Source organism: Salmo salar, chromosome 02, assembly GCF_965601325.2.
Source record: "Salmo salar chromosome 02, fSalSal1, whole genome shotgun sequence".
Classification (NCBI taxonomy): Eukaryota; Metazoa; Chordata; class Actinopteri; order Salmoniformes; family Salmonidae; genus Salmo; species Salmo salar.
In genome coordinates this window covers 78,556,857-78,580,257 of record NC_138292.1, presented here as the reverse complement: position 1 = coordinate 78,580,257, position 23,401 = coordinate 78,556,857, and the positions used below count along the sequence as shown (strand labels likewise).

The 23,401-nt window shown below is 42.5% G+C and overlaps 1 protein-coding gene across 1 annotated transcript in view; it reads right to left on the bottom strand.

The window, feature by feature from the left end:
- Positions 1–10,763: 10,763 nt before the first annotated feature.
- Positions 10,764–23,401, bottom strand: part of LOC106593179 (myosin heavy chain, fast skeletal muscle-like) — a 30,039-nt gene continuing 17,401 nt past the window's right edge. The window contains exons 16-41 of the mRNA XM_045710304.2: positions 22,966–23,269; positions 22,537–22,601; positions 22,359–22,446; positions 22,125–22,242; positions 20,908–21,031; positions 20,325–20,461; positions 19,610–19,865; positions 19,129–19,371; positions 18,625–18,801; positions 18,383–18,528; positions 18,113–18,203; positions 17,418–17,807; positions 17,170–17,296; positions 16,864–16,982; positions 16,252–16,448; positions 15,921–16,104; positions 15,645–15,810; positions 15,211–15,335; positions 14,741–15,049; positions 14,316–14,519; positions 14,049–14,174; positions 13,758–13,928; positions 11,964–12,068; positions 11,772–11,867; positions 11,193–11,324; positions 10,764–10,877 (exon numbers count right to left, since the gene is read on the bottom strand). Of these exons, the coding sequence (XP_045566260.2) occupies positions 10,857–10,877; positions 11,193–11,324; positions 11,772–11,867; positions 11,964–12,068; positions 13,758–13,928; positions 14,049–14,174; positions 14,316–14,519; positions 14,741–15,049; positions 15,211–15,335; positions 15,645–15,810; positions 15,921–16,104; positions 16,252–16,448; positions 16,864–16,982; positions 17,170–17,296; positions 17,418–17,807; positions 18,113–18,203; positions 18,383–18,528; positions 18,625–18,801; positions 19,129–19,371; positions 19,610–19,865; positions 20,325–20,461; positions 20,908–21,031; positions 22,125–22,242; positions 22,359–22,446; positions 22,537–22,601; positions 22,966–23,269 (4,221 nt within the window). The 3' untranslated portion in view covers positions 10,764–10,856. The remainder of the gene's footprint in view (positions 10,878–11,192; positions 11,325–11,771; positions 11,868–11,963; positions 12,069–13,757; positions 13,929–14,048; positions 14,175–14,315; positions 14,520–14,740; positions 15,050–15,210; positions 15,336–15,644; positions 15,811–15,920; positions 16,105–16,251; positions 16,449–16,863; positions 16,983–17,169; positions 17,297–17,417; positions 17,808–18,112; positions 18,204–18,382; positions 18,529–18,624; positions 18,802–19,128; positions 19,372–19,609; positions 19,866–20,324; positions 20,462–20,907; positions 21,032–22,124; positions 22,243–22,358; positions 22,447–22,536; positions 22,602–22,965; positions 23,270–23,401) is intronic.

Sequence of the window (23,401 nt, the reverse complement as noted above, 5' to 3'; positions counted from 1 at the left end):
CTATTGTGTTTCCTTCTAAACACATGCATCTACTGCGGTGATCCCCCTAAAGAGCACACACACACACACACACACACCACGGTAGTCCATAAATACTTCCTGCCTACCAGCCCAGGGGAAGCCCTTGCTAAGTACAGCCGTTGATCCCCAGTTTCCTAAAACACTCACACATGTTGTCTATAAATATGCTAGCCAACCAACTGTCAGGGAAAGCCCTCACTACATGATGACTCACAGACAGTCAGGGTGGAGAGGTTAACTGTGGTTATTATTAACTGTTTGTTTAGGCAATGCTTTAGGCTCTTGCGATTCCCCAATGCTTTAGGCTCCTCCGATTCCTCAATGCTTAAGGCTCCTCCGATTCCCCAATACTTTAGGCTCCTCCGATTCCCCTCCAGGATCTCTTTCAGGCACCTCCACTAACCTTTGCAGTGGCAGGCAAAAGAAGGGCTTCAAAGTGTTTCCTTTCAAATGGTACCAATAATATGCATATCGTTGCTTCAGGGCCTGAGCTACAGGCAGTTAGATTTGGGTATGTCATTTTAGGTGAAAATTGAAAAAAGGGGTTAATCTTCCATGGGATCGGTGTCCCCCCACAGGACGGTTGAGCTAACGTGCACTAATGTGATTAGCATGATGTTGTAAGTAACAAGAACATTTCCCAAAACATAGATATGTCTTATATGATCAGAAAGCTTACATTCTTGTTAACCTCACTACACTGTCCAATGTACATTTTAGTCATTTAGCAGACGCTCTTATCCAGAGCGACTTACAGTAGTGAGTGCATACATTTTCATACTTTTTGTTGTTGTTGTTTTGCTTCCATTCTGGTCCCCCGTGGGAATCGAACCCACTACCCTGGCGTTGCAAACACCATGCTCTACCAACTGAGCCACACGGAACCACCATGTACAGTAGCTATTACAGTGAAACAAATACCATGCTATTGTTTGAGGAGAGTGCACAAAAACAAAAAACTTTTATCATGGCAACTGGTTTGATACATTCACCTCTGAAGGTAAATAATGTACTTACATTCAGTAATCTTGCACTGATATGTCATCCTGAGGCTCCCAGAGATAAAATGTAGCATGGTTTTGTTCGATAAAATCCATTTTTTTATTCAAATGTAGAAACTGGGTTCTACAGTTTCAACCCCCTGCTGTGTCAGTCTAAAACTTTGCACATACACTGCTGCCATCTCGTGGCCAAAATCTAAATTGTGCCTAGACTCCTAAGTGTAATAATGGCTTTTCTTGCATTTCAAAGATTATGAAAACAATTACCGTAAATTCCGGACTATAAGCCGCAACTTTTTTCCCACACTTTGAACCTCGCGGCTTAAACAATGACGCGTCTAATATATGGATTTTTCCCGCTTTAAATTTTTTTTTCTCCAAAAAAACACATTCTGTGATGTGCTCAGTTTTTTGGCGGCATGAAGCTTTCATTAGACCAATGAAATTGCCGAACGGGTTAAGGTCAAACAACTTTTTAGTTTACTGTTTAGATTAAATCAAGCGCTCTCAAACTTCCCATCATTCTGATTATGGTAGTCATTTTGTCACCCTCATCATGGCAAAGACACAGAGAAATGCATATGATGCAGCTTTCAAGTTGAAGGTGATTGATCTGGCTGTTGGAAAAGGAAATAGAGCTGCTACACGGGAGCTTGGTCTTAATGAGTCGATGATAAGACGTTGGAAACAGCAGCATGAGGAATTGACTCAGTGCAAAAAGACAACTAAAGCTTACTGCTCATTTTTTATTTTTTGTTACAAGCCGTGTTTCGTTAAAGCCTATTTATTTTTGTTACAAGCCGTGTTCCATTAAAGCCTATTCATTTTTGTTACAAGCCGTGTTTCGTTAAAGCCTGTGTAAAGTTAATTTGTTTCAATGTACCGGTAGGCACCTGCAGCTTATAGACATGTGCGGCTTATTTATGTTCAAAATAATATTTTTTTTTAAATTCAGTGGGTGCGGCTTATATTCAGGTGCTCTTAATAGTCCGGAAATTTCGGTAATAATAGAAAACGCTTGTTTTCTTCTTTGTATTATCTTTTACCAGATCTAATGTGTTATATTCTCCTAGATTCATTTCACATTTCCACAAACTTCAAAGTATTTTCTTTCAAATGGTATCAAGAATATGCCGATCCTTGCTTCAGGTTCTGAGCTACAGGCAATTAGATTTGGGTATTTCATTTTAGGCGAAAATTGAAAAAAGGGTCTGATCCTTAAGAATATTAAAGTGGTCTTAAAATTAAAAATAAAATTGCTAAATCATCCTTGGCATGATCATCTTAAAACAATTTCATATGTTAGCTTAACCCCCCCCCCCCCCCCCCCCCCCGGCTTAGACAGGGCTTAGACTCTAGAGGGTAAATGGTTAGCCCTTGGAAATCAAATCTTTACAGCCCTGAACAATGAACATGCTCTTGGCATCTTTTTTGATTTATCCAAAGCCTTTGACATGGTTGATCATGAAATATTACTTTTCTAAATTGCATTATTATGGTTTTCATGATTATACATACAATTGGCTATATCTAGAACCAGACTACAAGATGCCATTACACAACGAAATTACACAATGACTGCTCTGCAAGTACAAAGCACAAGCTCTACAATCACCATACGTGGCGTTAACAGATTGTTGGACGTCTATTAACACGCTGTCATACATCACTGTTAAGAGCCATCAAACTGATGAGAAGTGGGACATGAAGTACTGACAACTGAGAACATAGAGAAACACAGCAGAGAGCCTAAAACGTTGTTGCTGACTGGGTGGCACCCATATGGCTCTCACTTTACTGTTGTCACCCACCCAGTCAATCTACCGCAGTCCTGACTACCTAACAGCTGGCTCTCACTTTACTGATGTCCCCCACCCAGTCAATTTACTGCAGTCCTGACTACCTATTAGATGGCTCTCCCTTTATTGCCTTGGTGGAAGAGTGGTGTAACATCTCACAGCAATAACTGGCAAATCTGGTGCAGTCCATGAGGAGGAGATGCACTGCAGTACTTAATGCAGCTGGTGGCCACACCAGATACTGACTGTTACTTTTGATTTTGACCCCCCCTTTGTTCAGGGACACATTATTCCATTTCTGTTAGTCACATGTCTGTGGAAATTGTTCAGTTTAAGTTGTTTAAGTTGTTTAAGTTTAAGTTGTTGAATCTTGTTATGTTCATACAAATATTTACACATGTTAAGTTTGCTGAAAATAAACGCAGTTGACAGTGAGAGGACGTTTATTTTTTTGCTGAGTTCATGAGCATGATTTACATGATTCATTATTCATTATTGACGTTGGTTCCTGCGTCTAACTGACCGATACCTCACGAGGCGTATTCTCTCTAAGCTGAGACTGTCACAGGGGTCGTTGAATGGAGACCAAGGCGCAGCGTGTATAGTGCTCATTTTTAAACTTATAAGGAAACACTTCAACAAACAAACAATAAAATCACCAACAACAGTCCCGTCAGGTACTCTAGACTAAACGGAAACAACCACCCACAAAACCCCATGAAAAACAGGCTGCCTAAGTATGGCTTCCAATCAGAGACAATGATAGACAGCTGCCTCTGATTGGAAACCATACCTGGCCACAACATAGAAAATGACAACATAGAATGAAACTCTAGACAACCCACATAGAAAACAGAAAACCCAAAACACATAGACAAAACACCCCCCTGTCACGCCCTGACCAATCTACTAGGGAAAAATGACCTCATACCAGGGTCAGGACGTGACAGAGACCTTGAAACTGAGATAGTCCTCTTGGTTCCCAGAGCAATGTTCTGGGCGTACTGCCAAATTGCTAATACAGTGATAGAGAGGATTCCCCCCATGTTCAATCAATCACTGTGTACAATCATTCAGTCACTCGCATGAACCCAAAAGAGTTGGTTATTAGAAAAGCAGTAGTTATGCTAAACATACGATCTGTGTATGACCGGATAGACTCAAACATTTTCCCTCACACACAAAAAGCTTATTTCTCAAATCACAAATTATTAAGTTTACATCCCTGTTAGTGAGCATTTCTCTCCTTTGCCAAGATAATCCTTCCACCTGACAGGTGTGGCATATCAAGAAGCTGATTAAACAGCATGATCATTGCACAGGTGCATCTTGTGCTGGGAACAATAAAAGGCCACTCTAAAATGTTCAGTTTTGTCACACAACACAATGCCACAGATGCCTCAAGTTTTGAGGGAGTTTGCAACTGGTTTGCTGACCGCAGGAATGTCCAGCAGAGCTGTTGCTAGAGAATTTAATGTTCATTTCCTGTTCATAAGCCCCCTCCATCTTTTTAGAGAATTTGGCAGTACTTCCAATCGGCCACACAACCGACGATGACGTGTAAGACGTTCTGTGCTTGCTGATGTCAACTTTGTGAACAGAGTGCCCCATGGTGGTGGTGTGGTTATGGTATCGGCAGGCATAAGCTATGGACTACAATGCCAATCGCATTTTATTGATGGCAATTTGAATGCACAAAGATACTGTGACGGGATCCTGAGGCCCATTGTCTTGTCATTCATCTGCCGCCATCACCTCATGTTTCAGCATGATAATGCATGGCCCCATGTTGCAAGGATCTGTACACAATTCCTGGAAGCTGAAAATGTCCCAGTTCTTCCATGGCCTGCATGCCAGACATGTCACCCATTGATCCAGTTTGGGATGCTCTGGATCGACGTGTATGACAGCGTGTTCTAGTTCTCACCAATATCCAGCAAGTTCGCACAGCCATTGGAGAGGAGTGGGACAACATTCCACAGGCATAATAAACAGCCTGACCAACTCTATGCGAATGAGTTGTGTCGCGCTGCATGAGGCAAATGGTGTTCATAACAGATACTGACTGGTTTTCTGATCCACGCCACAACCTTTTGTTTTAATAAAGGTATCTGTGACCAACAGATGCATATCTGTACTTCCAGTCATGCGAAATCCATAGATTAGAGCCTAATTTATTTACTTCAATTGACTGATTTCCTTATGTGAACTGTAACTCAGTAAAATCGTTGAAATTGTTGCGTATTGCGGTTATATTTTTATTCAGTATATATCTTAAATGACCGCATTTTAAAACATTTGATGACATAATCGTCGAGCCCATTCAAAAGATTAGGGGAAATGACCCTGAAGTATGATGTAGGACGATTACCATGTTTATAATGTGTATTACCATGTTTATAATGTGTATTACCATGTTTATGATGTGTATTAACGTGTTAGTGATGTGTATAAACGTGTTTGTGATGTGTGTTGCCATGTTTATAATTTTTATTAATGTGTTAATGTGTGTTACCGTGTTAATGTGTTTTACTGTGTTTATAATGTGTATTACTTAGTTGATAATGTGTATTACCATGTTTATAATGTATTACCGTATTTATAATGTATGCTACTGTGTTTATAATGTATATAACCATTTTTGTATTACCGTGTTTATAATGTATATTACCGTGTTTATAATGTGTTTGCTGTGTTTATAATGTGTATTACTGTGTTTATTTTGTGTATTATTGTGTTTATAATGTGTAAAACCGTGTTTATAATGTGTAAAACCATGTTTATAATGTTTATTACCATAATTTATCTAAGAAATCATACGAAAATGTATTACCATAAGAACTCTAATCATTACAGAAGTGTATATCTGCTGAAAGGGTTTCTTTGCAAATGCAAACTGGCTAATGATAAAAAAAAATCACATTTGTCATTTATTTTCTCATTTATATGCACATAATATCAGTAAAACCCAGAACTAAAATCTTGAGTAATTTGGTCAGATGCTCTATCACCATTAATGTTTACGTAGTGTGTCCACAACAGATTCATATTTGTATAATCTGTGAAAAAAATAAAATACTCTCCCGCGAGGCGGGTTGCCTCACCCAATGCGGTATGGATCTGCTATTTTCTAAAGTATTTTTCTTTACTTTCGAATCCCCCAACAGAAGCTAGCCAGCTAACTAGCTACTAGCTAGTAGTCAGCTAACCACTGCTAGCGGTCAATCGCTAACCTCTAGCTCAGAAAACTCTCACCAGTTCAAACGCGATTCAAACCAGAGCATACCGTACTTATTTTCTCTCCACATACCCGGATTCCTACCGCAAGCTCTGAACCATTTCACCTGGATCATCACAGCTAGTTAGCTGCAATCCGAGTGGCTACTTCTAGCTAACGTCTCTGCCCCGAAACAAGCACCAATTAGCCTGGAGCTAGCCCATGCTAGGCCAATCTCCTGGCTAGCTGAAGAGGTCCATCAGCCACTCCTTGGGCTACAATACCTATTTTGCCAATTATCCTGGACTCCTTTTACTACACGAAGCCCTGCTAATCCATCACGACTGGACTACCGACGTAATCTGCCTGAGTTTTTTTTTTCTTCCAACAGGTCCCTCCGTCGCGACGTCCCCTGAATGCCCATCTGCTAGCCTGCTGTCCGTGGCCCGCTAGCTGTCTAGAGCATATCGGACTGTTAGCTGAATAGGTCCATCGGCCAATTTCTTGGGCCACTTTACCTATTTTGCCAATTGGACTGGGCCCCTTTACTGTCCCGAACCCTACTAGTCCATCACGGCTGGTCTGCCGATGGAACCACACGAGGAGGCTCCGCACAAGGAGGCTACAACAGACTTCTTCCGTCGCAACGCCCCTCTAAGGCCCTTCTGCTAGCTTGCTAGCCCCGGCCCGCTAGCTGTCTGAATCGCCGTGTCTCCAGCCAGCTTAACTACTCACTGGACCCCTATGATCACTCGGCTTCGCATGTCTCTCCCTAATGTCAATATGCCTTGTCCATTGCTGTTCTGGTTAGTGATTATTATCTTATTTCACTGTAGAGCCTCTAGCCCTGCTCAATATGCCTTAGCTAACCCTTCCGTTCCACCTCCCACACATGCGATGACATCACCTGGTTTAAATGATGTTTCTAGAGACAATATCTCTCTCATCGTCACTCTATGCCTAGGTTTACCTCCACTGTATTCACATCCTACCATACCTTTGTCTGTACATTATGCCTTGAATCTATTCTATCACGCCCAGAAACCTGCTCCGAAAGTACTAGACGACCAGTTCTTATAGCCTTTAGCCGTACCCTTATCCTACTCCTCCTCTGTTCCTCTGGGGATGTAGAGGTTAATCCAGAACCTGCAGTGCCTATCTCCACTCCCATTCCCCAGGTGCTCTCATTTGCTGACTTCTGTAACCGAAAAAGCCTTGGTTTCATGCATGTTAACATTAGAAGCCTCCTCCCCAAGTTTGTTTTATTCACTGCTTTAGCACACTCTGCCAACCCGGATGTCCTAGCCATGTCTGAATCCTGGCTTAGGAAGACCACCAAAAACCCTGAAATTTCCATCCCTAACTATAACATTTTCTGACAAGATAGAACTGCCAAAGGGGACGGTGTTGCAATCTACTACAAAGATAACCCGCAGAGCTCTGTCTTACTATCCAGATCTGTACCCAAACAATTGGAGCTTCTACTTTTAAAAATCTACCTTTCCAGAAACAAGTCTCTCACCGTTACCGCTTGCTATAGACCACCCTCTGCCCCCAGCTGTGCCCTGGACACCATTTGTGAATTGATTGCCCCCATCTATCTTCAGAGCTCGTGCTGCTAGGTGACCTAAACTGGGACATGCTTAACACCCCGGCCATCCTACAATCTAAGCTCGATGCCCTCAATCTCACACAAATTATCAATGAACCTACAAGGTACAACCCAAATTCGGAAAGACAGGCACCCTCAGATATCATCCTATCCAACTTGCCCTCCAAATACAACTCTGCTGTCTTCAACCAAGATCTTAGTGATCACTGCCTGTTGCCTGCGTCCGTAATGGGTCTGCGTGTTCAAACGACCACCCCTCATCACTGTTAAACGCTCCCTAAAACACTTCAGCGAGCAGGCCTTTCTAATCGACCTGGCCCGGGTATCCTAGAAGTATATTGACCTCATCCCGTCAGTAGAGGATGCCTGGTTATTCTTTAAAAGTGCCTTCCTCACCATCTTAAATAAGCATGCCTCATTCAAAAAAAATTTAACCAGGAATAGATATAGCCCTTGGTTCACTTCAGACCTGACTGTCCTTGACCAGCACAAAAACATCCTGTGGCGTACTGCATTAGCATCGAATAGCTCCCGTGATATGCAACTTTTCAAGGAAGTTAGGAACCAAAATACACAAGCAGTTAGGAAAGCTAAGGCTAGCTTTTTCAAACAAATATTTGCATCCGGTAGCACAAACTCAAGAAAGTTCTGGGACACTGTAAAGTCCATGGAGAATAAGAGCACCTCCTCCCAGCTGCCCACTGCTCTGAGGCTAGGAAACACTGTCACCACCGATAAATCCACGATAATTGAGAATTTCAATAAGCATTTTTCTACAGCTGGCCATGCTTTCCACCTGGCTACCCCTACCCTGGTCAACTGCCCTGTAACACCCATAGCAACTCGCCCAAGCCTCCCCCATTTCTCCTTCACCCAAATCCAGAAAGCTGATGTTCTGAAAGAGCGGCAAAATCTGGACCCCTCCAAATCAGCCGGGCTAGACAATCTGGACCCTCTCTTTCTAAAATGATCTGCCGAAATTGTTGCAACCCCTATTACTAGCCTGTTCAACCTCTCTTTCGTATCGTCTGAGATCCCCAAAGATTGGAAAGCTGCTGCGGTCATCCCCCTCTTCAAAGGGGTAGACACTCTAGACCCAAACTGCTGCAAACCTATATCTATCCTACCCTGCCTTTCTAAGGTCTTCGAAAGCCAAGTTAACAAACAGATCACAGACCGTTTCGAATCCCACCGTACCTTCTCCGCTATGCAATCTGGTTTCCGAGCTGGTCATGGGTGCACCTCAGCCACGCTCAAGGTCCTAAACGATATCATAGCCGCCATCGATAAGAGACAATACTGTGCAGCCGTATTCATCGACCAGTCAATCACCACATTCTTATCGGCAGACTCAACAGCCTTGGTTTCTCAAATGACTGCCTCGCCTGGTTCACCAACTACTTCTCAGATAGAGTTCAGTGTGTCAAATCGGAGGGCCTGTTGTCCAGACCTCTGGCAGTCTCTATGTGGGTGCCACAGGTTTCAATTCTCGGGCCGACTCTCTTCTCTGTATAAATCAATGATGTCGGTCTTGCTGCTGGTGATTCTCGGATCCACCTCTACGCAGACGACACCATTCTGTATACTTCTGGCCCTTCTTTGGACACTGTGTTAATTAACTAACCTCCAGACGAGCTTCAATGCCATACCACTCTCCTTCCATGGCCTCCAACTGCTCTTAAATGCAAGTCAAACTAAATGCATACTCTTAAACCGATCAGTGCCCGCACCAGCCCGCCCTTCCAGCATCACTACTCTGTACGGTTCTGACTTAGAATATGTGGACAACGACAAATACCTAGGTGTCTGGTTAGACTGTAAACTCTCCTTCTAGACTCACATTAAGCATCTCCAATCCAAAATTAAATCTGGAATCGGCTTCCTATTTCGCAACAAAGCATCCTTCACTGATGCTGCCAAACATACCCTCGTAAAACTGACCATCCTAGCAATCCTCGACTTCGGCGATGTCAGTTACAAAATAGCCTCCAACACTCTACTCAACAAATTGGATGCAGTCTATCACAGTGCCATCTGTTTTGACACCAAAGCCCCATATACTACCCACCACTGCGACCAGTATGCTCTCGTTGGCTGGCCCTCGCTTCATACTCGTCGCCAAACCCACTGGCTCCAGGTCATCTACAAGTCTTTGCTAGGTAAAGCCTCGCCTTATCTCAGCTCACTGGTCACCATAGCAGCACCCATCCGCAGCACGTGCTTCAGCAGGTATATTTCACTGGTCACCCCAAAGCCAATTCCTAATTTGGCCGCATTTCCTTCCAGTTCTCTGTTGCCAATGACTGGAACGAACTACAAAAATCACTGAAGATGGAGAATCATATCTCCCTCACTAACTTCAGGCACCAGCTGTCAGAGCAGCTCAAAGATCATTGCACCTGTGCATAGCTCATCCAACTACCTCATCCCCTTACTGTATTTATTTATTTTGCTCCTTTGCACCCCACTATCTATACTTGCACATTGATCTTCTGCACATCTATCACTCCAGTGTTTAATTGCTATACCAGAATTACCTTGCCACTATGGCCTATTTATTGCCTTACCTCCCTTAACCTACCTCACTTGCACACACTGTATATAGACTTTTTTCTCCTGTATTATTGACAGTATGTTTGTTTATTCCATGTGTAACTCTGTGTTGTTGTATGTGTCGAACTGCTTTGCTTTATCTTGGCCAGGTCGCAGTTTAAATGAGAACTTGTTCTCAACTAGCCTACCTGGTTAAATAAAGGTGAAATTAAATTAAATTGAAAAAAATGCAAAATTCTGGTTTGTTGTTTTCTGAGAACATAGTTCTGAGAATATCCCTACAATTCCAGCGTAAAGAGTGTAAAGAGTTAAAACTATAATTTTTTTGTGTTATGGATGGTCAGTCCTTACATCCATAGCTCAGTCTGAGAATTTGATAGTGGTTACATTTCTCCATCCTCATCCCTCAGATGTTTACCAAAAAAAGTTACCGCTTTGTTGGGGTGTCTGCTTTGTTGTTTTTGGAATCCCAAATTGCACCATTAAATAAAGTACAATATTCTATGGTATTAAAAATCTGTTTGCTAAGTAATAAGTCCACAGTCACAAAGGAAGTGTATGTAGGCCAACATGTTTTTAATCAATGCTCAACATTTCACCATGAAAATCATATTTTATGCAACACTGGAAAATGAAAAGACTTTGGTCTTCGTTTATTCAGCAACTTCTTTTCCCTGGAAGAAGAAAGAAATAATACAATGGATCAGTAATAATAATGAACATGATAAATATATGGATAGACTTGGACAAAATATATTATATCAAGCATTTAATGCTCAGTGCTCAGCTTGGATTTTCAATTTTGGACTACCAACAGAATTAACCTTTCTTTTTTAGCAATTCCTGAAATGTGCTGCTTGGTGATCTTAAATACAGCTGAACAAGTGTAAAAGGTCAGTATTGACCTCTGTGAAGACTGAGTCATAGGTGGTGTTGATGTGGTCATATCTGAACATGAGTCAGGTATAGGTTTAGCAGCAGTTCTGTACCTTTCCAGAGTCACGGGTCTTGGCTCTGAGCTTGTTGACCTGAGTCTCAGCGATGTCAGCACGCTCCTCAGCCTCCTCCAGCTCATGCTGAACCTTCCTGAACTTAGACATGTGCTGGTTTGCTGCTTCCTCCTGGGTGAGGAAAAGAGTGCAGAGCATCAGCATTTCAAGTTTGATGTTTCAGGTAGCAAATTAATATTCTGTCAATTTTTTTAAATAAAAAAAGACAGATTTAGGATAGGAATCTATAAAGGGAGATTGATGATACAACAGAAGGAGTGAGTGGCAGAACGGGGGATCAAACCGCCTCCAGCACGATCACTAGACCAGCAAATTCAAATTCAACCCCCTCTCCTTTAAGTTGGTAACACATAGGAATAGGAGGCACTCAGAAATGTGTATAATTTCATCAGCAATTACTTGCACTATCAATTGTCCCTGTTGACTGATGTGCTGTAGCAACACTTACTTCAAACTAAATTGTATGGACATTAAGTTTTGTAATGTTTACGGGGGATTTTATAAAACAAAATTGTTGAATTTATGCATTCAGAGTATTTAACTCAGTATGTGACTCACCGCTTCCTCAGCGTGCCTCTTGTAGGCCTTCACTTTCATCTGCAGCTTATCTACCAGGTCCTGAAGTCTGTTAACATTCTTCTTATCCTCCTCAGTCTGTGGGAGAAGAGCAAAGAATCAATGTCACAAGAGTTTTATACACAAACCTGTCTGTGTTAGAGTCAAGTATGTGAAGAATGCACTTTCTCTTACCTGGTAAGTGAGCTCCTTGACTCTGCGCTCATACTTGCGGACTCCCTTTACCGCGTCTACACCTCTTCTCTGCTCAGCCTCCACCTCAGTCTCAAGCTCACGCACCTTTGGGGAACAAATACATTTAGGCATTTGTTTGAGGTGGTGAAACAAATCTTTGTAAAATAGAGGTAGAGTCTTCTACCCAGTCAAGGAGGCACAATTGTTGTCTTTCACTATGTACTTTTCCAAGTGGTTCCCAAAGTGGGATTAACATTACATTTGTTCATGAATATTGCTAGCAACAACAGATGAAACTACCAAGGATCTGTGGAACAAGATTAGAAGGTCCAATACAATGTAATATTCTTAATCCACTATTTATGTTCTTAACCCTTAGATGTACAACATGGGTGTGGGAGGCTCACAGGGATATTGGTAGGCACACTATTCCAACAATTTCACATTTTTTAAACTCAATTGTTCTTGTAGTTATAATATATAGGACTCTTTTTTTATTTGACTGATTTTGTCGTGCATTTAGCAGTGCATGTTGCAGTACCAGTATGGCCAATAGAGGCCGCCACTCGCCTGTTTTAATGTTATGAGTTTGCTTCTGTTATAGGGGATTGCGAAGTTTGCCACAGCAAGACAGAAGCACCGACATAAATACATTTTTATGTCTTTATTTTTAAGGTAAGCGAGTGGAAAAGCACCATATTCTAGAGAGTAATGTTTGTTAAGATGTTATATTTTCATGAACTTATGAAAATCCTGTAGCCTACAAGCTAATTTAGCCGTCAGCCTTCTAGCTGGTAGCCCCGCATAGCAACGCTAGCTTTCTAGTAACGGCCCTTTTGCAGCAGAGTGAATGAGACATGTAGCTAGCGATCTAGAGAGAGAGAGAAATGAAATATTACTTTGAGATGAATTAGATGAATGTGTGTTCATGTATCATGAATTTGTATTATTATTATTGAATCTATTAATTAACTTGCAGTTGTCACGATCGTCGTACAGAGTGGACCAAGGCGCAGCGTGAGTTGAGTTCCACATCTTTATTCAAAGTGAAACTACCAAAGAACAAATAACCAACACCAAAACTGTGACCACAGTGGCGCTACATGCACAGACACAAAACAATATCCCACAAAGCAGGTGGGAGAAAGGGCTTCCTAAATATGATCCCCAATTAGAGGCAACGATTACCAGCTGCCTCTAACTGGGAACCATACAAGTCACCAACATAGAAATAGAATGACTAGAACACCCCCCACTCACGCTCTGACCGAAACACCATAGAGAACCAAGGGCTCTCTATGGTCAGGGTGTGACAGCAGTTTAGAAGAATTGTACAAGCCTAAATGAAACAACTAGATAAATACATTTTTATATCTTGGCTCCAATTGTTCTCAACTCCATAACATAAGTGTAACATATTCCCAATGTTTTTGTTTTGAACATAATTGCACTGTAATTTATGCTTGAAAACTGGAAAATATTCCCTCTGATGCCAAGAGAGGGGACTTTCAAATGTTCTTTCCCAGGGGCCAAGACTTGATTAGTCCGACCATGCAGTGCTGAAGTCATAGTAAAACTGTGTGGATGCTATTTATATCGCACTCTATTGTAAGATTTGTGTTCTGATATTATGAAGGGGTCCCTGATGCAAAGACATTTGGGAACTCCTGATTTAGGGGGGCTAATGAGAGAAAAAGTAATTACAAAATGCTCCAGTGTATTTTACATGATCAAATACATTTCCAGGAAACTGTCTTTTAATCCAACCCCAAATCCACCCTGCTGATAACTCACCCTGGATTCCAGTTTCTGGAGTTGTTTCTTGCCTCCCTTCATGGCCAGATTCTCAGCCTCATCCAGGCGGTGCTGCAGGTCCTTGACTGTGATCTCCAGGTTCTTCTTCATTCTCTCCAGGTGAGAGCTGGTGTCCTGCTCCTTCTTCAGCTCCTCAGCCATCATTGCCGCCTGGAAAAGTAGTTTGTTTAATTCATCATAACGTTCCTCTGAGATCTTTGTTGCTCTTAACCAGCCCAGCTACCATTGGCGCTTAGGGACAAATCAAGATGATGTAATTCAAGGACTCACATCAGTGATTGCCTTCTTGGCCTTCTCTTCTGCATTCCTGGCCTCCTGGACGATGTCATCCACCTCTCCCTGCACCTGCACCAGGTCAGTCTCCAGCTTCTTCTTGGTGTTCAGAAGGCTGGTGTTCTGAAGGAGGAAACAAGATGATTTGTTTAGCTCTAAAGAGAATTTACAAGGCTGAAATGATTAAACTCTCAATGCAAGCATTGTTGAATTCAAGGTGTGTTTAAACAGAATGCTTGGTTGGAAATGGCTTTTGACCCATACCTGGGAGTGCAGCAGTCCAACACGCTCGCTGGCGTCTACCAGCTCAGTCTCAGCCACTTTGCGGCCTCTCTCTGTCTGCTCCAGAGCAACTCTCAGCTCCTCGATCTCAGCCACCATCAGACCGTTTCTGCGCTCCACCATGGCTGCCTGCTCCTTCATGTCCTCTGCGACACGGACGGCATCATCAAGGTGCAATTGGGCATCCTGTGGTTCACAAGGACATACGTTCATTAGGACATGTGGAAATAGGGGTAATAGGATGGGTGATATAAACGTTCATTGGGAAGAATTTCCCCAGTATCCCTAACTTTCTACAGTGCATTGTCCACTCTATTCAATTCCTCTGTTCTTTTCTTTTCTACAGATTCACAAACAAATCCCTCTCCATGTTCAGGTTTTTGAGCCTGATGTCCCAGTCCCAATACCTTGAGCTGTCCCTGGACATTCCTCAGCTGTTTCTGGGCCTCAGCGGCCTGCCTGTTGGAGTGGCTCAGCTGGATCTCCATCTCGTTCAGGTCTCCCTCCATCTTCTTCTTCACCCTCAGGGCATCATTCCTGCTCCTGACCTCAGAGTCCAGGGTGCTCTGCATGGAGTCAACCATCCTCTGGCTGTTCCTCTTGATCTGCTCCATCTCCTCGTCCTTCTCAGCGATCTTCCTGTCCACCTCACCCTTGATCTGGTTCAGCTCCAGCTGCACACGCAGAATCTTGGATTCCTCGTGCTCCAGTGTGCCCTGGACAAACAGAAGCAGTCAGGCCAATTGTGTTTAATACATTTGGATGTAGGAATTAAATATATATGACTACAATAAACTCTAATACAGGGATCATTGGACTGTAGCTGGCATTGGCTAGTGTAACACTGCTTTCCCCATCAAACAGCTGTAGTTTGTACCTCAGCCTCCTCCAGAGCGGTCTGGATCTCAGACTTCTCTGTCTCCACGGTCTTCTTGGCCTTCTCCAGCTCATGGATGCTCTTGCCAGTCTCTCCAATCTGCTCAGTAAGGTCAGAGATCTCCTCTGCACACACACACACGAAGTTTAGACTTGGGAGATTTTCAGTGGATATGCCAGTGCACCGAATTTGACATTGAGTCATATTAATAGTTCATTAACTAACATTACCTCATAGCATCTTGCAAATATATTTGCCTACTACTTATTTGGAATATTCAAAGGAATACTGTCTACAAGTAAAACAATATATACAATTATGCAGAACACAAAATTTCTGAAATGGTGTAATAGTAGTTTTGATGATTGCAGTTCCCTCCATTTTCAAAACACTAGTCGAACATGAGCCAAATAAAACTGCTGTCAAATGCTCACGTTGCAGGTTCTTGTTCTCTCTCTTCAGAGTCTCCAGATGATCCAGAGCCTCCTCGTAGGAGTTCTTCATCTTGAAGAGCTCAGTGCTCATAGAGCGAGCCTCCTTCTGAGCTCCTTCCAGCTCAGCCTGACCCTCCTCATACTTCTGCTTCCACTCTGCCAGAACCTAGGAGAATCCATGGGATTTTCATTAGAAGTCGAAGATGAAATTAGTCGAAATTAGAAATATGCAACAATTATACAATTGATAACAAATATAGGTTTATTAATTTTCACCTTGTCAAAGTTCCTCTGCTTCTTGTCGAGGTTGGCGGCCAATGCGTTGGCTCTCTCAACATCAATCATGAGGTCCTCCACCTCTCCCTGTAGTCTCTGCTTGGTCTTCTCCAGGGAGGCGCACTTGGAGTTGGTCGCCTCAATGGTCTCCTCGGCATCCTGCAGACGCTGGGCCAGCTTCTTCCTGTTGGACAACAGACGGTGGTTTTATGGTGTAATTTTTTTAACATTTTGACAAACAATACATATTGATGTAACATTTTCTCAAAGCCCCCTACCACCCTCACCATCTACACCATATCTGAGTTTTTTTCTGTTGCGTGCGACTCACTTGGCCTCCTCCAGCTCCTCTGTGCGCTGGATGGCATCAGTTTCATACTTAGTCCTCCACTGAGCCACCTCACTATTGGCCTTGGACATGCCGCGTTGCAGCTCTGCCTTGGCCTCCTGCTCCTCCTCAAACTGCTCCCTCAGGAGGTCACAGTCATGGCGGGCAGACTGAACTCCGTGGGCCAGTGCATTTTTAGCCTGTGAGAAAGAAAGACAAAATGCAAAGAGAGATGAGAGAGATAATAAAATAAATTATGGCCGAAGTCTCTGAGGGTGGTGAGACAGTAGCAGTCTCTGAGGGTGGAGAGACAGTAGGAGTCTCTGAGGGAAGTGAGACAGGACTCTGAGGGTGGTGAGACAGTAGAAGTCTCTGAGGGTGGTGAGACAGTAGAAGTCTCTGAGGGTGGAGAGACAGTAGGAATCTCTGAGGGTTTAGAGACAGTAGAAGTCTATGAGGGTTTAGAGACAGTAGAAGTCTCTGAGGGTGGAGAGACAGTCGAAGTCTCTGAGGGTGGAGAGACAGTAGGAATCTCTGAGGGTGGCGTAGTCACTGTCTATATAAAGATATAGCTCTAAACTCTGTGGACGGTGGAGTCCGTTTTGAGTCCCTTACCTTGACCTCCTCCTCAATCGCCCTCTTCAGCTCCTCCACCTGCTGGGTGAAGGCCTGTTTGCCTCTGGTCAGCTGAGACACCAGGGCTTCCTTCTCCTCCAGCTGCCTACCAAACTCACCTGCAGGGACAGGGGAATATCTTGTTAATAAGGTCTCTGTTCTCTAAGATTGAAAATGTATGTTTAGGAATCGTAGGGCAATTTTAGGTGATGAATAGTACAGTAGAAACTATGTGGATTTAGCAATTAATACATGTTGTGTTCTACTGAAGGAATGCATTGGCTTGTTGTTCATTGTTGATGTTACCATTTTCTGTCAGGAGTCTGGCCCTCTGTCCGCTGATGTCGTTGACCTGGCGAACATTCTCATCATTCTTAGTCTTGAGCTCGCTCAGCTGGTCCTCAAGAGTACGGCACATCTTCTCTAGATTGCCCTGTTAGTGGAACATGTACCATCATTACTTTATATATGTGACTCCTGTCAACTTCAGTTCACTTGAATGGTAATGTAGTTGACCCTCCTCAACACTGCTTTACCAAAACATTACTACTCACCTTAGCCTTGGCAACGGCCTCCATGTTGCTGGAGAGGTCATCAATCTCCATCTTGTACTCGCTCTTCTCCTTCTCCAGCTTCTGCTTGACGCGCTGCAGGTTGTCGATCTGCTCCCCGAGCTCAGCCACACTGTCGGCCTGCTTCTTGCGCAGAGCGGCGGCTGTGGCCTCATGCTGCAGGGTGGACTCTTCAAGATCACGACGCAGCTTCTGGAACTCAGCCTCACGCTTCTTGTTCATCTCAATCTGAGCAGCAGTGGCGCCTCCGGCCTCCTCCAGCCTCTCGCTGATCTCCTCAAGTTCCCTGGAGAGATCAGCCCTCTGCTTCTCAACCTTAGCCCTGGCAGCACGCTCAGCCTCAATTTCCTCCTCCAGTTCCTCAATACGGGCCTAGAACAGGGGGCAGGAGCAGGGGGGATGAACACTACAATACAGTTGAAACAATTGAACCTCACAAAATTATAATAGTATGTATATTTAGCATAAATGTGTTTAATAAAAAGCCAGTTCCACTAATATATTCAGTAGACAGTGTCCCATGCAGGAACCAAAACAACAATGTTCAGAACCAACATCTTCCAACCTACTCAGCCTTCAGAAACCACCGGGAAGCATGTGTGCTACCAGAATAATGTTTTCAGGAAATGATTCAAGTCTGTGCTTTTCTGTACTGGAGCTTATATCCTGTACTATACCTGGAGTTCCTTGATCTTCTTCTGCAGCTGAGCTCCCAGAGACTGCTCATCCTCAACCTTGCTGAGGAGCTGAGTGGTCTCAAACTCCTTCCTAAGAAACACAAACACATCGATTGCTTAGTTAGTTTTTGTTTGATAGTGTAAAGGGAGAGAATCATACCATTCACTTTGCTTTTAAGAATACCATTCAAGTGTTAATTCATAATTACAAGAATTAGTCAAGAACAACCATTATAGCAGGTAATACTGTAGTCATTTGTTTGTGTTTACTTCTTGATTTTCTCATCAGCTTGCTGCTTGTCATTCTCCAGGTCCATTATGGACTCCTGGGCCAGTTTCAGATCTCCCTCCAGCTTTCTCTTGGATCTCTCAAGGTCCATGCGGAGCTTCTTCTCTTGCTCCAGAGAACCCTCAAGCTAGAAGATAAAAACACATATATTGTTAAAATCGAAACAACTGAAGATAATATCATTTTACATACTATCATGGCCAAAATGTCCAAATCCACTCACGTCGTCCACTTGCTGTTCCAGCTTGGTCTTGGCCTTGGTCAGAGTGTTGACTTTGTCCTCCTCTGCCTGCAGGTCATCCAGTGTCTGCTGGTGGGCCTCTTGTAGGGCTTTCTTCTCCTTGGTCAGCTTGGCAACACTCTCATCCATAGATGCCATCTCCTCTGTCAGGTTTTTAACCTGTAAATGGCCACAACATAATTACACTTCACCATAAATGGGAGATTTAGATTGGTATATATTGTTATACATTGCATTCATTTCATTTCGCTAACAAATCTCATCAACACTAGATGGCAGTGTTCACAATGTCAGTGTACTGAATGGAAGTCATAAATGAGAGGGATCAGAACATTCAATGAATGTTGGGAGTACCCCACAACTGAAATTCCACTATTGTGTCTTAATTTTTCCTGCACCCACAATACAACTTGAATTCCATATCTGTTAAGCTATGTTTTGATTGGATTATTGTTTGGTTAGACTGTCTATGGTAAGACACAAGACCTTGTTTTCAGTGGCGTGCTTCTCCTTCTCCACTTTGGCCAGGGTGAGCTCCAGATCATCAATGTCCTTCTTCAGCTCAGAGCACTCATCCTCCAGCTTCCTCTTCTTGGCAGTCAACTCAGCATTGATCTCCTCCTCATCCTCCAGCCTCTCGGTCGTCTCTTTGAGTTTGGCCTCCTGCTGGATCTTGCTCTTGATGAGCCCCTCGCACCTTTCCTCAGCATCGTTCAGACTCTCTCCTTCCTGGTTTCAGAACAGGAGTAAACAAATCAGAGGCCTCACTTTGTGTATCAAAATATACATTTTACTCAAAGAGGTCAGAGCAAATCAATAGAAATTCATGAAATATATACAATATATAACATGGGCAATAAAAATGTGTGAGTTAACCACATACTTTACAGTGTGTTCATATTTGTGTGTATGTGTGTGTATTCATGTGTATGTAAATGTGCCCATACGAGGGTAGGTGCTGACTCACAGATGCGACTTGGAGTGCCAGGTCGTTCTTCTCCTGCGTCAGGGACACCAACTTCTCCTCCATTTGCTTCTTTGTAGACAGAGCCTTGGCCAGGTCTGTCTTCATTTTCTCATAGTTCTCCTTCATGTTGGCCAGCTCCTTCTCAGTCTCAGCGCTCTGCAGCAGGGGCTTGATCTTGAAGTACAACTTCATCCATGGCCAGGTTTTCACATTCATGAATGAGCGGATGTTGTACTGGATGGAGTAAATTGATTCTCTGGTCGACAGAAACGATGGAGAGGCATGGTGAGTCATTAGATGATGGAATTAGATGAACAACAAAACAGAACCACCTGTCACTGTTTGTTTACAGATGAGCAAGGGGGCTAGGGAAATGTAACCCCTCCTAAATTCACAGATAGTGGACTAGATGCAAGGACTGACAGGTTATGCTAAGCTCATGATGTATTTTATATTCTTCAAGAATTAGAAGGTAAATACTACACATTTAAATGACAGTTGAACAGCCAAATCCCAAACTGCAGCTATAATGCTAGAATCCTTAGTTGCTACATCCATTTCTGGACTAAATGAATTAACCCAAAAGCTTTAGTAGACCATTATAAGATGTACTTTCTCATTCTGAACAGCTCCCAGCATTTACAGTACGTAAACATAATGCATTAGATACAGCTGGTTGACAGAAAGCTTTGCCAAGATGTCTACTATTTCTCACCTCCTCTCCATCATCTTGGTGAACTCTCTCCTCATGAGGAATCCACGGCTGAGAGCCTGGAGCATGCCGACTAGAGAGGCCAGCTTCTCATCTCTCATCTCCTCCAGGACACCCAGCAGACCGGCTTTGAAGAACACCTGAGACACAGGTTAACATCTTCAATGGAACAACAGATGCTGACAGATAGAAATGTTGGAATCAAAAGAGGGGAACAACACCACTAGATTGATTTAAACAACATTAACTTTGATATGGTTACAAACAAACCATGTGATAGGTTGTTTCTATGTTGTTAGTTATAAATTAATAGTTATAGATTAATAATGTTCACAGATACAGATAACAGCATTCATACCACTCTAACACAATGTACATGAAAAATAGTTTAGTTTCTCTTCTATACTTGTGATGCATGAATTTGAAGAAAAACACTACAATGTTTTCCACCTTTTCCATTAGTTAAATGAAGAAGAAAGAACAAAAGGATGGATAGATCACCTGGAGAGATTTTATATGGTACTGGTTTAAATTATCATTGAAGTTGTGTTTTGTTGTCAGCTTTTGCTGTGGGTATTTGACTGACCTTGGTGTGTCCAAACTTGTAATCCTCGTGATTCACATCAATGGATCCAAGCAGCTTCTCAGAAGCCTTCTTGTTGTCCATGAACTGGCCCTCAGGGATGACGCTGGCATTCAGTACTTTGTACCTGAATGAGAGGACAGTTTTAAAATATGCCAAGTTGTAATTGGTTGGTTGGATATACAGTGCGGTTCAAAATGATTGGCACCCTTGATAAAGATGAGCAAAATAGACTGTGTAAAATGAATAATACAAATGCTGAGATATATTGTAAGGTCAAAATGTTTTTTGGAATCGAAACAAATATGTATATGAGGAAAATAACCCCATACCTACTGTAAAATATGTTTATGAGGAAAATAACCCCCATTCCTACTGAAAAATATGTATATGAGGAAAATAACCCCCATACCTACTGTAAAATATGTATATGAGGAAAATAACTCCATACCTACTGTAAAATATGGTGGAGGATCTTTGATGTTATGGGGCTACTTTACATCAAATGATCCGGGGGCCTTCGCTAAGGTCAACGGCATCATGAACTTTCCCAGTACCATGACATTTTTGCCAAAACTCGGTTGCCTCAGCCAGGAGGCTGAAACGTGGCCACAGGTGTGTATTACAGCAAGACAATAACCCCAAGCACACATCAAAATCCACAAAGAAATGATTAGTCGACCACAAAATCAACATTTTACTATGGCCATCTCAGTCTCCAGACTTGAACCCCATTGAAAACCTGTGGTTTGAACGATGGATATCAAGGATCTGGAAGAATTCTGTATGGAGGAATGGTCAAAGATCCCTCCCAATGTGATCTCCAATCTCATACAACATTCTAGAGAAAGACTCAGTGCCATGATCCTCTTATTGAAAAAAGGGGTGTCAATAATTATGAGCCCTATCTTGAAATAAAATATGAATTATTAAACAAAATATTTTTCTCTGAGTATAAAATAATATAGTTGTCACAAATGCTTGATCATACAATATAGCTCAGTATCAGTGTTATTTATTTGATACAGTCTTTTCTGCTCATCTTTATCAACAGTGCCAATAATTTCTGTGTGTGTGTGTGTGTGTGTGTGTGTGTGTGTGTGTGTGTGTGTGTGTGTGTGTGTGTGTGTGTGTGTGTGTATGTGTATGTGTGTGTGTGTGTGTGTGTGTGTGTGTGTTTGTGTGTGTGTGTGTGTGTGTGTGTGCATGCACGTATGTACCTTTGCTTGAAGTCAGCATAGATGATTCTGCTGGGGAAGCCCTTTCTGCAGATCCTGATACCCTCCAGTACACCATTACACCTGAGCTGGTGGATAACCAGGAAGTTCTCCATCAGACCTGGTAAAACAAAACAAGTCTCTTTTAATACTCATAAACAGGTTAAAGATTGGAATGGTTGAGGTTACTGATACTGTACTGATAAGATGACATATTTAACTCAATATTTCTTGTACCTGGAGTCTTTGACTCGTTGGGGATCAGGCAGCGCACAAAGTGAGGATGAGTGCTCCTCAAGTTGGTCATCAGCTTATGTAAGTTCTCCTGTAAGAGGGTTACAAACCATTTTCTCAGAAATAATTTATAATAATTGCACCTTTTAAAGGACTGAATATACACATTTCAATAGCTCACCCTGAACTGGGAGGACACAGTCTGCATGGAACCACCCTTCTTCTTGCCTCCTTTCTTGGCTTTATCTGTTAAAATGGGGAAAAGTAAAAGATATCTAGAAAAGTACATTTCCTAGAGTGGGTGGAATAAATATAATAATAATAATAATAAGAGTATGTAAGAAATATAGAGTGGTCTTGTCTTCAGCAAGCACACTAATTATAAACCGGAGAATCTCTGGTTAACTTCACACTTATCTAGAGGCAAATGCTGCCAATGAGATCATGTTAAAAAAGACCTACTGCATGATTAAATTAACCAAGTCTATGAGTAAATCAACCTAGTAATAAACGTTGAGAAATTGTGATACATTCTAAGACTTTAAAGAACATTTGGGTCTGAGTTGTAACTAGTGCCTAATTAAATATTGTGACGTGATGCTGGTCTTACCCTCAGGAGGGGGAGGGGGATACAGGGCAGCCAAAATTTTGACTCCGGACTTCCCATACAGTTGACAAACTGAGTCGTTCAAGGGGTCCTTGTTCTTCTCCAGCCAGCCAGTGATGTTGTAGTCCACAGTACCGGCGTAATGCACCAGGGAGAAGTGGGCCTCTGCCTTGCCTTTGGCAGGCTTGGGCTTCTCAAACGCCTTTGTTTTACCAAGATGCTGGGCGTACAGCTTGTCCTTGAAGGTAGTGTCTGAAGACTTGGGGAACATGCACTCCTCTTCAAGGATGGAGAAGATGCCCAATGGCTTTACGAAAATAGATGTATATCAAATTAGTGATATTTCCATTTAGGATCACAATCATTCCTTTAGTAAACATTCTATTTGAGGATTACATTCATTTTGGGGTACATAATAGGAAACATATTGAGTTCTCAA